This window comes from Pocillopora damicornis, chromosome 1 (assembly GCF_964200805.1).
Source record: "Pocillopora damicornis chromosome 1, jaPocDami1.2, whole genome shotgun sequence".
Lineage (NCBI taxonomy): Eukaryota > Metazoa > Cnidaria > Anthozoa > Scleractinia > Pocilloporidae > Pocillopora > Pocillopora damicornis.
This window is the reverse complement of record NC_142670.1, coordinates 37,284,588-37,302,984: the sequence shown is the minus strand read 5'-3', so window position 1 is coordinate 37,302,984 and position 18,397 is coordinate 37,284,588. Positions and strand designations below refer to the sequence as shown.

General features: G+C 37.8%; 1 protein-coding gene and 3 pseudogenes across 1 annotated transcript; all 4 read left to right on the top strand.

The window, feature by feature from the left end:
- Positions 1-564: 564 nt before the first annotated feature.
- On the top strand, positions 565-1,488 carry LOC113671466 (uncharacterized; annotated as a pseudogene).
- Positions 1,489-7,447: 5,959 nt separating this feature from the next.
- On the top strand, positions 7,448-10,304 carry LOC113683893 (uncharacterized). Its single transcript, XM_089183490.1, has 5 exons — positions 7,448-7,463; positions 7,765-8,069; positions 8,468-8,582; positions 8,751-8,879; positions 9,602-10,304. Exons 1-5 carry the CDS (start codon positions 7,448-7,450, stop codon positions 10,213-10,215), a joined length of 1,179 nt encoding a protein of 392 aa, XP_089039616.1. The 3' UTR covers positions 10,216-10,304.
- Positions 10,305-10,412: 108 nt separating this feature from the next.
- LOC149053642 (roundabout homolog 2-like) lies at positions 10,413-12,692 on the top strand (annotated as a pseudogene).
- A 588-nt stretch (positions 12,693-13,280) lies between these two features.
- LOC149053641 (uncharacterized) lies at positions 13,281-13,944 on the top strand (annotated as a pseudogene).
- The last annotated feature ends 4,453 nt before the right edge of the window (positions 13,945-18,397 follow it).

The following is an 18,397-nucleotide window of genomic DNA, read 5'->3' as shown; positions in this document are numbered from 1 at the left end:
TCCGTATGTTTCTTTTCTCATTATTACATAACTGGAGAGGAAAATGTTTAGCAAAGGTCTTAGAATGGTAAGTACAATCTTTTTTAATCGAAAAACGAAAGCTGTGTAACAAGTTAAAAGCATTTAAATAATTTGACTTAAAATTTCTTGAAATTTTGTGTTCCGCATCTAGTTAGTTCTTGTGACAAGATTCAGCATGGATCCTCTCGCAAAACTGATGGGATGTACTATCTACTAGCCAAAAGCGCTCAACTAGTCTTTCCTGTAAGTCTGAAGCGTAGCAAAATATAATATCTATTCCTCTCTCTAAATAGCGACAATGCAGCCGAGCCAGTCAGCAACCGCGAAAAATTCAATTTCCAACTAAAGTAACGGATCAAGGCTGTATTCACGCGACAACTGGAAACTTCCAGACTAGATCTATGATACAAAGAAACAAAGAACAACAGAGGCTCTATGGCGAGCGAAGCCCATTGCAAGGTTCAATGACGTGTTACAAAACATGACGCTAAAGATGTTGCTGACCCTAGCAGTATGCAAGACGCTTGTCATATGACCTTCATAATGGGCCTTACTCACCATAGAGTCTCTGCGGCTCAGTGGAAGAGCATCCGAGCGCGGAATCCGAAGGTGTGAGGTACGATTCCCCATAGGGACTCAGAATTTTTCCTTGTCCCACGTTCGTGACAAGAAGAAAAAAACATATTTCTCTATTTCTTTACCGAACTAAAATTTATCATATTTTTCATTATTCTACTGACAATTTGAATTGTTAAAAATATCTTTTCAAGACATGAAACAATGCATTTTTTTTTTAGGTCTACTGCGAACTGTCAACAGACGGTAGAGGCTGGACTCTCATTGCCCGCTTTTCAAATAATGACGTCAAGAACCGGATAACTGATACTGGCCATTGGTGGTAGGACCGTTCAAGTTGCCACTGGAAAGACAGAGAGTCCCTTTATAAACTCTGACATGATCTCACCAGCATTTTGGTTGGTCAGAGAAGTGAATTTAAAATCACGCGCAGGGGCGACCTATGCCACACCTCTTTTACAGACCACAGGTAACTGTTTGGGTGGACAAATATTCCGATCTAAAATTACAAGTTATGGCGACTTTAAAGATGGCAAGCCTTAGGCAACTGATCAGTGTCTGGGAAGTTGTATGGTTCAATATGGTGGACAGCACAAGTCAACTGACGAGTTTCAAAAGGCTGAGTGCAATGTAAACATCAAAAGCGCCAACAAGATCGGCTTCTGGTGTGACTGGAGTGCTGGGGATGGATCAGTGATGATGATCGGTGGAGGAAGAAGGAGCTGTACCCGTGCTGATCATGGGATTCTATGATGCTCAAACAAAGAAAGCTCCATCCCAGTCCTACTTGTTGAATTTATGGATCCGTTAGAAATTATTAACATCTTTCTTTTTCGAACTAGTTTAGAACTGAAGAACGTTGAATAGGGTGATGTTGCTCATTTCTTGTCACATTATTATCCATTTTCGTTGTCAAACGTACATAAAAACTTATACCTCCATCGTTGTACAAGAGAGTGAGTGGGGGGTCGGTTGGAACCCCTTTGTGTTTTCGTTAAGTTGCAATATTTTGAAAATTTTTTTACCTTTAATAGATAGCCTTTTGTGTCGTCTCTAAGATGCTGTTAATATTATGGGATGCATATGCAAATTGAACTGCTTGGATTCGGTGACGTCATCTGACATGGCACATTGTTTTAGATTATTCGTTTTTTTTACTATACATATCAAACTCTTTCCCCAGTGCGACGAACATTTGTTTTTCTCGGTTCCAGGTGTACGCAACCACGTAACCCCTAATGCGCATGCTCTCCGTTACGAATTTTCAAAATAGCGGACAGGCCAAAGAGGGAAATGAAAAAAACAAAGCGATTTTGCAATGAACACTCAATATACACCCTCGTTAGAAAGGCGAATCCACGGAAGAAAGATATAAAACTGTATGATATTGAGATTGATATGATATTAAATCGATACCGAGGACCCGTTTCCAACTTGCTAAGAAGTGCATTTAGTTGCCTTCCTCTACGATTACTAACTTTCTTGACAGCTTTCTGAAGACAGAATACTTTCTTTCTGAAGACTTCTGATATGCGGCTATTGACTATTACACCTCGTATATCTGATTGCTCAAACACTTTGTTTACGATTGTTGAAAGGAACGACTCATGGTTCTCCGTCTTCGTCTTTACATTGCTTTGAAATAGTATAGATCAGTAAGCTGAAACGAAAAATTAATCAGGGAAGTTTACGAAAAATCCAGCAAACAAGCTTAAAAGGGGCATTTATTTAGACTTCATATTTCAACGAACCTCACAAATCTTACCTGTTCATCTTGTAAATAAACGATGGCAGATTAATTCTCGAAGCGCATTCTGAGTTTCTCGATCCCTCTCCTACTGCTTTCACGCTTACAAAATAGGAAAAATCAAAAGGAGGAAATAAAGCTGTTTTGAAACGCCATTTGACGAGCGTAAATCTGCTTTTTGTTCGACACTTTACATATCAAAACAAAGGAAATTTGTTCCTCTTTTTGATTCTGACGGTACATTTTTAGTTTGCGCCTGCGTAAAAGAGATATCGCCCGAGACCCTTCGCTCGGTCGTGTTTTGATCAAAAACGCCTTGTTAATTTCACGCAACCGCTCGGAGAAAAGGTAAAAATGACGAGGGAAAAACTTTACCTTCAAGTTAGAAAATTAGCGAAATAGAAAGCCACAATTTTATAGTTTAATATTTCAGAGGTACATTGAATGCTTTTTCCGTAGAGAATCCGCACGATGGTAAAACATTCGAAAATTAAATTAAAACATTCGAGTGGGATGTTGAAGTGGGCGTGGTCACTACATTCATGTTAAGACTATTTATACCCCATGGGTTTGATATGTTTTGGGGGTATTCAAGCCAACAGAAGCTATCGAACTTGGCTGGAAAATAGAAAATTAGGCTAAGGGTTTACTGTATTTCACTTTGAAAATGTAAAATTCATCAGTCCACTATAATGACTTTCGATTCTAATTCGTTACATTAACTAATTTCGGTTTCACTTTAAGAACCCGCGGAACAGGTCATATGACAAGCGAAAAATTTGCACAGCACGTCACGCAATACATTAAGCTGTGTTTATCCAGTAGATTTAGATGCTCGCAAGGAAGTTTTGGGTTTGTCGCTCAAAACCGTTGTGGTCCATAACAGCGTAAAACCATTAATGATGAAAACAGATTGGCTGAAAGGAGGGCTCGTCCATTGCGTTAAGTGTGCTAAACTTGGAAGAAACTGCCAGAACTCCTTCAGAGTTTATATACAATTTTAACGTGTTTATGTGTCCTTTTAAGCAACGCAATATGTCTGTAATGACCGGTGTGCCAAATTTTATGCTTTAATTTCGATCTTCTCCACACTGTGCGTAGTTCATGACCTGATATTTCAACGAAAATTATCGAGGAGGCGCCTTCTGATCACCTCTGTTTGCTTTGTAAGTCACGCAAGCGTGCAAGCGTTACGACTGATCACGCTTACGCAACGTTCGAGGACAACTCGGCATCCATTCTCCATTCAATTGTTATCAAAACCTAAAATCCTCAACGTAGAAGATAAAAAAACAAATTTTGAACGGTCAAAAGGAGATCTTGGTCAATGTTCAGAATTATGCAAATGTCTTTGACATGATCGTAGGTGAGTAAGTACATGGATTTGCGTTGTTTTTAAGATATTGGTGGATGGAAGCTACAGATATACCCGCGGGTTTGAGGCAATCGGTGACTTTGTTGGTTTAAAAACTATGCACTGATATGCTTTTTTAGCCCGATTAACGCCTGTATTTTGAGAATTCTCCAGTACAAAATGGTAAGTTTTTTATATGCAAATTAAGGTCGGTCTCCTCTGAAGTTTCCATATTTTGTCTTTGAACTAACTGAATACATCTTGTAAATTGTAGCAAGACAGAATTCCGTGAGCTATATTATTACAGTCGCTGCGCGCTGGACAAAATCTGTGAAATTTACGCTTCCGATCGCTGTCCACAGGGGTAGTCTAACCAAAAATCATTTTTGGCTTGTGGCGACGTAGAGGAAGAGAATTGGAGAACAACTAAACAACTTTTTAAATAAATGTCCTAAACTCTGTTCTGGAGCAAAAAATATGAGAAACATTTTTGGCCCGACGGGAAGTCGAGAAGACTGCTATTAGCGAGAGTGGAACTTAACAAGAAAGATGTTCGGAATTGCGCCTGAATGTTTCTCGGGGAAAAAAAACATGCTGAACAATCACCTTTCAAAATCATTAGCGTGGGTTGTTAACTGATCCATCCTAAGCGGCATGGACAACCATGCTTTAAATAATTTGTTATGCTAAAAAAGCCAAATAACATTAAAAATTTACTGCTCTGCGTCACAGAAACAAAGTTAACAAATCACCTTTCAAAATCATGAGCGTGGGGATATCTGATCTATCCTAAGCGGCATAGACAATCACGCTATAAATAATTTATTTCACTAGAAACGCCAAATAGCTTTAAAAATTTATTGCTTTGCGCTGCAGAAACAAACGAGGGCGGTGGTCCTCTAATAGTCGTCGAATTAGGACCCACAACCTTGATGTCCAGTCGCGCAACATCCTAAAATCCTCAGCAGTGTGCAAATATTCTGTCGCTGTATATATTTCAGTCGTATGCGATGTATTTTAAAGAACAAGGCCTCATTTTCACGATGCTTCCCTTTGGTTTTGCGTCTTTTCTATTCTCATCATGGTTTCATTGCCGGGTTGTTGCAGACGAAGGTGATATAATTATTATCATGTTACTAGTTATATAGTAAACTGGATATTTTTGCTGGAATAGCATTCAAAGCTTTTAGATGAACTATATTTTCGGTTCATTTTTGGTAATGCTTAAAATTGTTACCAAAACACACATTAACTGTTCATCACAATACAGCAGAGTCCTATCATGAGATGGTTAACAACTTTATGGAGAGAGCATTGATATAGATGATGTTTCTGAGAATAACAGAAAAATATAAGAGGAGGAAGAAAGAAAAGGAAAAAAAGGAGTAGAGGAGCATGAGTGAAAATTTTGATTATCCATACATTTGATTCAAAGTTGCATGTTCTTGAAAAGTGCTACAACTGTTTCGTCCCGACAAAGCAACAATAAGTTTGAAAGAAATCAACTTCTACTGAAAGAAAGGAGCATCTTATGAACACTCATAATGTTGAAGAATCCATGACGATAAATCTGTTTCATCGATCCCTTTACTGAATTTTCTTATTGTTATTGTTCTCATAAAGAGTATAAGAAATATCTTTTCGTGAAAGCTAGCCAGCTCTAACTGGTTTATTTTCGGAAGTCACGTATGATGTTAGATTTTGTCAGTTTACAAATGCAAGATAGCAGAGAAAAACAGGCTTGGTATAATATAAAGGAGGTAATTCTCTAAAGAAACTGTGGTGCTGCGTCGGTGAGAGAGTGTAACAGGGAAATTTAGTGTTATCAACTGAGTTGGAAACGTAAATTGGCCACCGTAAAGAGTTTAAAGACTGCCGTTTCGAGCGTCAGCCCTTCTTCAGAGCGATGGACAAGGGGCGCTGAAAAAGAGCTAACGCTCGAAACGTCAGCCTCTAAACTCTTTACGGTGGCCAATTTACGTTTTGAAATCAATCAATAACACTAAACTACTTTGGTGTAATATAATTCGACTGTTTTAGATACTTTGATAAGATATCGAAATTTAAACACCTAAAAACTATGTGAAGGAGATAAAAAATTAATATACTTCTTACTGATCAATAATTCAAAGTTTTCAGTGAGGCTTCCTGTATGTGCAAGACGAATTTCAGTCTAAATATATATAACTAAACAGCAGGTTATCAATTGATATGTGATATGTTACAACAAATAATAAAAAGCCTTTAGAATTTTAACATATCGTTTTACGCTTATGCAAGTTCTTTAGAGTTTGTTATAAAATTGTTTAATTCAAATGCCGGGAAACTGATCACGGTGGTCTGATGAAGGTAGCATATAACTTCCACTTCAAAATGCAGTTTGGACTCCCTGAACTTTCAAGGAACTATTTCCATGCACTAGTGAAAATATCTATTTTACTGCATACTTCTCATGGTACGTAAAGCGTTTTAGACTGAATACTGATTAAAAATATTAATACACCTCTTACTAATCAATAATTCAAAGTTTTCAACAAGAGAAGACCTCCTGTATATGCTAATCAAATAATATAAACAAATTTCAGTCTAGGTGTACATAAATTTACGACAAAAAAATGATATTTAGCCCTTAGAATTTTACCATTTGTTTTACACTTTGGCAAGTTCATTTCAATTTGCTATAAAATCGCTTCATTCAAATACCAGGGAACTAATGAAATTTCAGTGGCCTGGTGAAAAACACTTACAACTTCCACTTTAAAACGCAGTTTGGACTCCTCGAACTTTTAAGGAACCATTTCCATGTACTAGTGAAACAGTTTTTCTACCGCAGGCTTCTCATGGTACGTAAAGCGTTTTAGACTGACTCCTGATTAAAAATGTTAATATACTTCAGACTGATCAATAATTCAGACTTTTCAACAAGAGTAGGCATCCTGTCTATGCTCATCAAGAAAATTGACCGAAAGCATTGCGTAAACGTGATCGGTCGTAACACTTGCGCGCTTGCGTGGCTTACAAAGTAAACGAAAGTGATCGGAAGGCGCCTTCTCGATAATTTTCTTTGAAACACAGGTCATAAACTACGCACAGTGTGGAGAAGATCAAAATTGGCAAGTTCCTTTCAATTTGTTATAAAATTATTTAATTCAAATTCATGGCTAGACCACCCGTGTGGACAGCGATCGAAAGTGTAAATTTCAGTTAGTTCACAGACAAAAAATTAATATGGAAACTTCAGCTGAAATATCTTTCACACCAGCGTGATCCGAAGACACCCTTCTCCTCCGATCAAAAATCATTTTTGCATGTGATGACGCAAAAAAGAGAATTTCAGAAGAACTAAACTATTTTTTCATTACATGTGTCCTAAACCCTATTCATGGGCAAAAAATAAACGAAACTTTTTTTTTAATTGACGGGAAGTCGAAACGACCGCTCTTAGCGAGAGCGGCACTGAAATGATACAGAAAAATTTCAGTCTAGGTATACATAGATTTACGACAGGTTTTCAATTGATATCTGATCTTTTACCAAACAAATAATAATTAGCCCTTAGAATTTTACCACATCGTTTTACACTTTGGCAAGTTCATTTCAATTTGTTATAAAATTGCCTAATTCAAATGTCAGGGAACTGATCAAATTTCGGTGACGAGGGAAAGATAGCATATAACTTCGACTTTGAAATGCAGTTTGGACTTTTGAGGAACTATTTTCACGTACTCGTGAAATAATTTTTCTACAGCATGCTTCTCATGGCACGTAAAGCGTTTAAGACTGACTCCTGATTAAATATCGTGCATGAGCAAAATACTTTAACCCTTTAACTTCCATGTGCATGTGACCAAGACAGAATTTCTCTTTACAATATCAATGCGATGTCAAGCAGAAAAGTGATGAGAATAAAGAAAAATATCGATTAGGGGATTACAGATTGATCCAATACCAAATTCTCCAAACTAACATCATAAGAACTGTATGGCAAACAGTACGAAGAATTACTAATAAGATTGTGGGAGTTAAAGGTTAAGTAATCATTTATCATTCCTTTCTTCATTTTTAGAAACAAAAGTCGTCGATGTGCGGGGTAAACCTCTTAGCCGAGGTACAGGTGAAGGGATAGCTTATGCCAAATTTAAGGCCCACAAGTTTTCCTACCTCAACGTCACTGCTATTGGCTCGGATTATGTTGGAAAGGGCAGCGAGTGTGGATTTGCTTGTGTCAACATTCCGTCGTGTTTTTCGTTTAACCTGGCTGCATTTCACGATATCCATGGCAAAGTTCTGTGTGAATTACTTCTATCGGATCTGTACAACAACTCAGACAAGCTTGTCCCAAGTCAGAGGCACCATCACTATAGCATCGCAGTAAGTTGGAAATGAAAAAAAATTTCACTCTCTTTTTGTGAAAGGAAAGGAGAGCAATTACAGACAACTGCTTATAGCGGTTTTTTTATTATTTTTTTTAATAATACGCCTAAACGCTAACTGGTTCAATCTGGCATCGGTATAATTAAGGCCATGTGTTTTTCTTTTGAAGTTTCTTCTTAGTGGAAGGAGGACACTGTGATTAATTCCAGAAGTAGGTAGAGAGGTTATCTGACCGAAAGACTTACAAAGAAATTTTATTATTAGCGGGGAAAGTTTCCTTAAAGATACTGACTCTATTTGTAAAAATAGAAAATATAGAATGATTGGCGACTTGTGTTGGTCGACCGAATGCCACATCTTCTCGTTTCTTTCTCATTGTTATAAGTTTTCTTTAGCCTACATGTTTTAAACGGCCTTGTCAGAACAATGGGAAATGTATGGCACAGTACGAGAAGAACAGTTACGTGTGCGTTTGCGCGAAAGGATACACAGGGAAACATTGTGAAACGGGTGAGATACAATTTAGTGTACATTTACAAAACTGCTTCAAACTTAACTGAAGGTGTAATTCTCTGAGAATGACTCAAAGCTTAGTTGTCTACCGCTTTCTTGATGTTATCGAATATTTCCAAATTGTGCCGTTAATTCACTTCCGAGTTAATTTCTTTTCATGTTCAGATATTGACGAGTGCATTGCTTCCATCTGGCCCTGTGACGTCAATGCAACCTGCCAGAACTCTTATGGCTCTTACACATGTTCCTGTAAATGTGGATTTTATGGAAATGGACAAGCATGTGTATATAGAGGTAAACCCTGTTTGTTATTTGTTGGTCACACTTCTTAGAGTCAGTTTAATAGTTAGGCTATAGCTAATTCCTCTCTACGAATTTCAAAAACTTCATATTTTTGAAATAGGCTTGAGCTCACTGATCAAAACAAAATTTTCATGTCGAAAGCTTCTGGCTTCCGGTGTAAAGCTTTCAAGGACTCATTTGAAAAGGAGCGAGAAGATAAAGTAACAGAAAATGTACGGTTTATAAAATAAAGGATTATTGTTTTGCAACAGCTAAGATTTATTATCTACTTCACATTTTTCAACTTTCTGGCCCATTGTGGATATCCGATGGTAAAACCGAGGAAGTGCCCCACCCACCCCCCTTTTTTTTTCTTCTAGGAAACTAGAAAGCGGGGCTCTGAAAATTGCTATCGGTGTCCTCAATCCTCGTATTTATATTGATCTACCTCTGGTTCAAAAGTTGGCCTGGAAAAAGTGTCTTAATCTACGGCTAACGGTTGATATCTTTCCATTATGATCGACAGAGAAATTTTTTTTTCTTTTATTTATCACTACTAAGAAAAACAGAAGAAGTGTGAGATCATTGCACAGTTTGTTTCAAGCTAGAAAAAGAATACAGAACTATCCTCTACAATTTCCCATCATATGCCAGAAAGACGTAGACATAAAATTAAAATGTCCATGCACTATTAACAAAAACCTGAAAAGATGAGAACTGTTCTTTCAATGCAGGCTGGACTCTTATCGCTCGATTCTCAAACAGCGATGGCAAGAATTGGATGCGTGACGATGGTAGATGGTGGTATGACCAACAAATTGCCATTGGAGCGACAAACAACTCTTCAAAGAACGACGATATGATTTCAACAGCCTTTTGGTCGGTCAGCGGCAGAGAATTAAAAATCACGCGCAGTGACGACCCCAGCCACATCCCTCTGTTACAGACCACAGGTAACTGTTTGGGTGGACAAACATTTCGATCTAAAATCACAAGTTATGGCGACTTTAGAAATGGCACGGTCTGGGCCAGTGATCAGTGTCTGGGAAGTTGTCCGGTTCAATTTGGCGGACAGTACAAGTCAACAGACGGGTTTCAACAGGCTGAGTGCGGTGGAGACATCCAAAGCGCTTACAAGATCGGCTTCTGGTGTGACGGGAGTGCTGGGGATGGAGCAGTGATGATGATTGGTGGGGGAGGGAGAGGCTGTGCACGTGCTGATCATGGAATTGGGATCACAGAAGGTGGCGCTGCTTCTTTCGTTGATTTGGAAAATGAAAATGACTTTGGTAATGACGCTTGGACCCCCAACCCCCAGTCTTACTCGTTTAATTTGTGGATCTGTTAGGAATTACAAGTTCCTACTTTTCCGCTGATATTTTTGCGCAAAACTGATGGACGTTGGGATACACAATATCAAACAATATCAAACCAAGATTGATAAAATAGTCAAAATCCAGTGAATAATCTTCAACAAACTGTAACTAGAACAAATTCTAGCATTCTTAAGAATCACAGTTAATACTTAAACGTTCCCTGATTTCCATGACTGCAGTGCATTGGATATGTTGTAGATTTTCTCTCACGAAATTGCTGCTTCTGGATTTAAGGAGCATGAATTTTGTGCCTGACGCAGAAGGGGGAAGGTCGTAGGATTTTGGCTGTGCCACAATAAAATTTATTGGGCTCTTTAGTATTCTAACTATCCCCCTTATTGGGAGTCAATTTTCACTCCGTTAGTGACCACTGATCGTTACTCCTGTTTCCGAAGAAGACCACACGATCTTCACAAAAATCCCCGACCCCCGCCCTTCCCAGGTGATGAAAAATGACTGGCATCTAAGAGATCTGCTCATTGTGACTTACCAAATGGTCTTTTCGCATCAAAAACGATAATTTTCGATGCAGAATTTTAACATAAAAGAGAAGCTCCAGCACTCTAGGATGACAATTTTTTTTTCCTAATAGTATTTGAAACCCTTGACAATTTTTTTTCCACTTGTTTGACATCAGATTTTAAAAGTGTACTGAGAAAACATCTAGTGAATCATTATGAAAGAAAGAAAAGAAATATTGTTCAGCGTCCAACTGCAGGAACAATAACTTAACAACAAATCCGCGAAGAAATAAATAACAAGTTCAGTAAAGTTTGTAAATCATCGGACAGAATATGCCAGGCAGGACCCCCAGGACCGCCAGGAGCCCATGGGTATCCTGGATATAAGGGAGAGAAAGGGGCCTCTGGAAAGGAAGGACCACCAGGCACATCGGGGCCCACTGGAACTCCAGGCGTGGGCGGCAAAAGAGGACCTGTAGGACCTCAAGGAGTAAAGGGCGATAAAGGCGACAAAGGGTCCATTGGAGCTCCTGGAATTAGAGGAGAGACTGGAACGAAGGGTCGTCAAGGACAAGAATGATATATTGGCTTAAAAGGGAACAAAGGCCTCAGAGGATTGGTTGGTATTCAGGGACCAAAGGGAGAGTGCGTTGTTCCACCGAAGATCAGTGTGTATCCAGTATCTCAGGAAGTCTTTATCAATTAGACAGCAGCATTCTTCTGTTGGGTTCAAGGCCAGACGTCTTTTAAAATAGCATGGCGTAAGCTTGGAGGTAATCTATCTGATGCTTCTGTGGAAGATGGTATGCTACGAATCAACAGCGTTCAAAGGTCACATTGGGGTCGTATATGTGTACAGCTCACACTGGCTTAGGAATTTTCAGAATCGCGGGCAAGTTGCTCGTAAAAGGTAGGATCTTTAACTTTAAGGGCTTTCCAATCTTGCATTCGAAATTGAGGTAGTCAGCGTCTGTTACTCTCAATTCACGTTTCATAACCTGAGTCACTTTTCCCAACGCGCAAGACAAAGAATAAAACTGAAGGGCATGTAAAAATGCCTAAATCGAATACTTCTGCCCAATCTGGCCCTTACGACAAAAACATTACTTTTTAATTATATTAATTTGTATTTCATTTTTATCATGGTTTCATCATCTACTATAGGCTGACTGAAATAAAATGAAATTATGGCAATATCGAGTGTAATCCTTTTTGCCCCAAAGACATGTACTTTTCCCTCTTGCTCTTTCTTCACCTTGATAAACTGCGCTCGACAAAATTTTCGATCTTTAAAAACGTAATCAAACTGCATATATCTGAGATAATTCATGGTCTCTTTATTTTTTGGTTAACTTGATGACCTTTTTGTTTTTAGAGCTACCACAGTTTACAAAGAAACCCCCGCCGAAGGTCGTTGTACAACAAGGAACGACTGTAAGCCTCTGCTGCATGGCCACAGGCTCCCCTCGTTCCTAAGTTGAATGGTCTAGGCATCAAAGATCCACTTTGTTCTCTCCGTTTTTCCAGGAAGACGGATGTCTCGCGGTAAATACAACAAAAGCACATGGTGAAGAAGACTACATCTGTCGAGCCACAAACAGCTTTGGGTTATCGGAAACAACAACCACGGTGATTGCTACGAAATTAACTGGTATTATAACAATTATTACTTCGAGTACTTTTCAACTGTACATCCAAAACACATTTCTTCCCCATGTTGTTTATGATAAACTGGACAGGAAAATGTTTGACAAAAGTCTTAGAATGGTAAGCAAATTCTTTTACTTTTAATAAAAAACTCAAGCTATGTTCAAATGTGTTTATACAGTTTGACTTCAAAGTTCTTGAAATTTTATGCTCCGCCTGTAGATAGTTCTTGTGACCTAATTCAGCGTGGACCCTCTCGCAAAGCTGACGGGATGTACTACTTACGAGCTGGAAACACTCAAGTACCCTTTCCTGTAAGTGTAAACAGAAGCAAAATGTAAAATATATTCTTCCTCTAAATATCAAGCAACCTTGATTAGAAAAGTTAAACTCCAGCTAAAATAACGGTCCAAGGCTGTATTTACGCAACAGCTGGAAACTTCCAGGTAAGAACTATGATGTAAAGAGACAGAGAGCCACAGAGACTCTACGGTGAGTAAGGCCCATTACAAAGTTCAATGACATGTTAGAAAACATGACGCTTAAGACATTGCTGACCCTAGAAGTATGCAGAACGCTTATCATTTATTAACTTCGTTAGCATCGGAGCGTGGAATCCGAAGGTTTGAGGTTCGATTCCTCATGGGGACTCAGAATTTTCTTTTTCCCACGCTCATGGAAAGAGGGAAAAACATCTTTCTCTATTTCTTTACCGAGCTCAAAACTTACCATCTTTTTTATTATTCTACTAACAAAATATTTGAATTGTTAAAAATATATATTCAAGACATGAAACAATGCATTTTTTTTCATGGTTTGGTATCAGTTAATCACTGTTTTTTTTTTTCTTTTTCTTAATACTGTAGGTCTACTGTGAATTGACAACAGACGGTAGAGGCTGGACTCTTGTTGCCCGCTTTTCAAATAATGACGTCAAGAACTGGATGGCTGATACTGGCCATTGGTGGTATGACCATTAACATGCCACTGGAAAACTCTGATTTGATCTCACCAGCATTTTGGTTGGTCAGAGGAAGCGAATTAAAGATCACACGCAGTGATGACCCCAGCCACACCCCTCTGTAACAGACTATAGGTAACCGTTTGGACGGACAAACATTCCGTTCTAAAATCACAAGTTACGGCGACTTTAGAAGTGGCAAAGTTTGGGCCAGTAATCAGTGTCTGGGAAGTTGTACGGTTCAATATGCCGGACAGTACAAGTCAACAGACGGGTTTCAACAGGCTGATTGCAATGGAAACATCCAAAGCGCCAACAAGATCGGCTTCTGGTGTGACTGGGGTGCTGGGGATGGAGCAGTGATGATGATTGGTGGAGGAGGAAGTAGCTGTGCACGTGCAGATTACGGGATTGGGATCACAGAAAGTAACATTCGCTTCTTTCGTTGAAATAGGTCATAGTGAAACTGAATATGACTTTGGTTATCATGCTGAAAAAAATAAAGCTCCATCCCAGTCCTACTCGTTGAACCTATGGATCCGTTAAAAATTGAGAGATCTTTCTTTTCCAAGCCCAGTTTAGAACTGAAGAACGTTGAAAAGGATGATGTTGCTCATTTTTTATCAGCGTATTATCCGAGTTTAATTGTGAAACGCACATAAAACTTATACCCCTACCGTGATACAGGGGAGGGGGGGGGGGTGAGGGAGGGGCTGGTTGAACCCTCCCTTGCGTTTTTGTTACGTTGCAATATTTTGAAAATTTTTCACCTTTAATAGATAGCATTCCATGTCATCTATAAGATGCTGTTAATATAATGGGATACATATGCAAATTGCGCTAATGGGGTTCGGTGACGTCAGACGGTAGCTTTTCAAAACAATAGGGGTAATCGAACCTGAAAGGAAAAAAGAAAATAATACTAAGGGTTTACTGTACTTCACTTCACTGACCAAGCTTCTTTCGTTGACACTTACACGGAATATAAGTTTGATTACAATGCTTACATCCCTGACGCTCCAACCCAGTCTTACTCATTGAATTTGTGGATCCGTTAGGAATTGCAAGTTCCTCCTTTTCCACTGACAATTTTGCGCAAAACTGATGAACGTTGAGATACATAATATCCCCAAAGGATATAAAAAGAAATACGATGACTCCATTTAGTCCATGCTTTAAATTTAGGATTGATGAAATAGTCAAAATCCAGGAAACAATCTTCATTAAAATGTAGCCAGAATAAATGTTAACATTCCTAAGAATAACAGTTAACACTTAAAAGTTCCCAGATTTCCATGGGTGCAGTGCGTTAAATGGATTATAAATTTTCTCGCACGGAATTTCTGCAGCTGGATCTATGGAGTAGAGAATTCATGCTTGCCGCAGATAAACAGATAGACTATTCCACAGCACTGAACTTCTAAAAATGTGTCAGTCTTTGACGAAGTGTTCGCAGGGCATTAGAGGAGCTCATTATTAACATGTCAGCAACATTTCCTGAAAATCTGAAAGAAAGAAAATAAATAATGAATTTTTTAATGAATTTTTATGTGCGCCCGTGTCACATCCAAAAAAAAATTAACAGAAAAAAAATTATTGGGAAATTCGACTTTATAACAGGAGGATGGGTTGGCCCTGATGTGTTACTAAGTGAATGGATTTACCTTTTAATATCTCTAATAACTACTGAGAATCCTCTCTAAAAAAACTAGGACTAAATCACAACTATTCCCACTGACAAAGATAAAAGCAACAAGGTAAAAAAAATCTTTTTTTATATTTTTAATTTTTTAGTTTTTTGGGGTACTTTTGCGAAACGCAATATCTGAAAAGACTTGAATAAACATTTGCAAAATGTTCTAAGTATGGGAAACATGGTACACCAAAAATTTACCTAGGTACCAAGGCGTGCTTATGATTCAATTTCTGTTTCGAAGACGAGACATTTAAATGTCATTTTGCTGAATAAGAAAATTTTACATTTTTTTCGACAGCTATCTACAACATGTCTCAGTTATTTTTTTTTACATAGAATATAGCTAGCTATTAGTTTAGATGGTGCCTCTTTGATTCGTTTATAAATATTGTACTTACTTATTTGTAGCGCATTGTGGAAAGAGTACAATATCTGCGTTATCTACTTGTTTTTCAAAAAGTAATTTGAGAACTATATTGCTAGTATTTAGAATAAGCCAACCACGATGTAAACAAAAAATAAATCTTATGCTTGATATGCAACATGAATCTTAGCTCAATGTTTTCGTATACATAAATTATATTATAATCTTGATCGACTCTTATTGTTTATAACTGCAGAAATAGTGCTCAAGGTTTGTTAGCTTCCACAATTTATAATATTTATTTCATTTTTAACCACTGTTTAAATGTATTAGAAAATGTATTAGAGTTCATTTGGTGCGATGATCTCTATTTTCTGCTATTATAGGCTTGTTTTATTTTTTCATTCAAGGAAAAGAACACCTTGCCTCGTTCCATCGGCATAAACAAGTAATATTTTTTAGAAAATAACAAGCTCATGTAATCTTTTTTGGCGTTAACTACCTCAAGAACTGGTTATTTGAAAGAAGAGAAACCAGATAATTAACATGAAAGATGTTAGGAATTGCGTCTGAATTTTTTGTCGCGAAAAAACCCATATGCCAAAGAATCACCTTTCAGAATCATGAGCGTGGGTTGTCATCTGATCTATCCTAAGCGGCACGGACAGTCATGCAAAATAGCAAAATTTACTGCTTTGCGTTGCAGAAGCAAATGAAGGCAGTGGTCTTCTAAATGGTCGTTGAATTAAGACTCACAGCCTTGATGTCCTGTCGCGCAACTACCTAAAATCCTCAGCAGCCTACGAATAGTCTGTCGTTATATATATTTCAGCCGTATGTGATGTATTTTAAAGGGCAAGGCTTCATTTTCACGGTGCTTCCCTTTGCTTTTGCGTCTGTTCTCTTGTTCACATGGTTTCATTGCAGGGCTGCTGCAGAAGAAGGTAGTGAAATTATTATCATGTCATTAGTTAAATAGTAAACCCGATATTTGTGCTAGTATAGCATCCATAGATTTTAGATGAACTATTTTTTCGGTTCATTTTTGGTTATGTTATGCTAAAAGCTGCTATCTCCTTCGTATCACCCTGACATTCTCTTTCACCCACTTCAGAATGCAGTGAAGATTATTTCTTTCCTCGAGAGTTTCGGGGTGGGAAAAATTTTGGGTGAAGTGTTTGACATTGTTCCCAAGACACACATTAATTGTTCATCACAATACAGCGGGGTCCTATCATGATTTCTGAGAATAGTGGTAAAATATAAGATGAGGAGGAAAGAAAAGGAAAAGAGGTGAAAAAAAAAAATTTGATTCTCCGTGCATCTGTTTCGAAGTTGCATGTTCTTGAAAAGTGCTAAAAAATATTTTGTCCCAACAAATTTAAAGAGACAGTAAGTTTGGAGGAAATCAAGTCGTTAAGTGAGGAGTATCTTAAGAACATACACTCATAATGCTGAAGAATTCATGACGACGAATTTGTTTATCCCGGGATAAAATTTGTTTCATCCCTTTGCTGAATTTTCTCATTCCTATTGTTCTTATACAGAGTATAAGAAATATCTTTCTGTGGATAGTTTCCAACTCTTATTGGTTGATTTTCGGAAGTCAGTTAGATGTTGTCAGTTAACAAATGCAAAATGGAAAAGGAAAGTAGGTTTAATGTCGTGTGACTGTTTCAGATATAAGATATTTAAATTCAAAATCTTGAAAATTATGTGAACGAAGGCATACTGTATATGGTAATTTAATAATAAACACAAATTTAAGTCTAGGTATGTATAAATATACGACAGGTCATCAACTGATATATGATATGTAACAACAAATAATAATTAGCCCTCATAATTATACCATATCTTTACACTTTGGCAAGTTCCTCTCACCAACCACGATGTGAACCAAAAATAAATCTTTATAGTACTCGGGGCTTGTCCGCCTCCACAATCATGATATCTATTCCTTTTTTAACGGTTGTTTATATGTTTTAGAAAATGCATTAGATTTCACTTGGTGGGATCCTCATGGCAAGGAACTTCTCAAGATCTGAAACAGAGTTTTCCAATATGGACATGTCAACGGCTGGCTTATGCTTCCGAAAAATAATTTTTTTTTAATTGAAAATTTCAGTTCTGGTATGCAAAACTACTAGATCTAGAGTATCCGCGCGAGAAGACTTAACCCTTTAACTCCCAAGACCAAAGATCTCATTAGTAATTCTCCTTACTAGCTTCCGCTCCTCGTCTGTTTGTTTTATGAAGAGACATGCGCACTTAATGCAATTAACTGAAAGAATGAAAATACAACTTTTCCTAAAGGCAACTAATTGCAAATATCTGGTGACCTTGCCGGCCCGTTTAATCTTGAAAACTTACTTTCCCTTCAAAGAACCTTTTACGACGATAATCAGTTAAGACGTCGGATATTAACAACAAAACACACAAATGCTACGTCTCTATAGTATTTTCTGCTTGTTTTAATTTTTCCTTAAAAGAGAAGAACACCTTGCCTCATTCGATCGGTATAAACTGCTAATATTTTAGAAAACAGCCAGTACATGTTATCGTTTTTGATGTTAATTACCGTTAGAACTGGTTATTTGGAAGAAGAGAAACTAGATAATTAACATGAAAGATGTTCGGAATTGCGCCTGAATGTTTTTGGAAAACAAAAAACCCATATGCCAAAGAATCACTTTTAAAAATCATGAGCGTGGGGTTATCTGATCTATCCTAGCGGCATGGACAATCGCGCTATAAATAATTTATTTTCCTGACAAAGCCAAATAACATTTAAAAATTTACTGCATTGAGTTGCAGAAAGAAACAAAGCCAGTGGTCCTCTACTGGTCGTTGAATCAAGACCCACAACCTTGATGTTCAGTCGCGCAACTACCTAAAATCCTCAGCAATGTACAAATAGTCTGACGCTGTGAATATATCTGTCGTATGTGATGTATTTTAAAGGGCAAGGCTATGAAATAAAAAAAAAAAAAACATTCCAACACGTGCGGTTTCTGACGAGTTT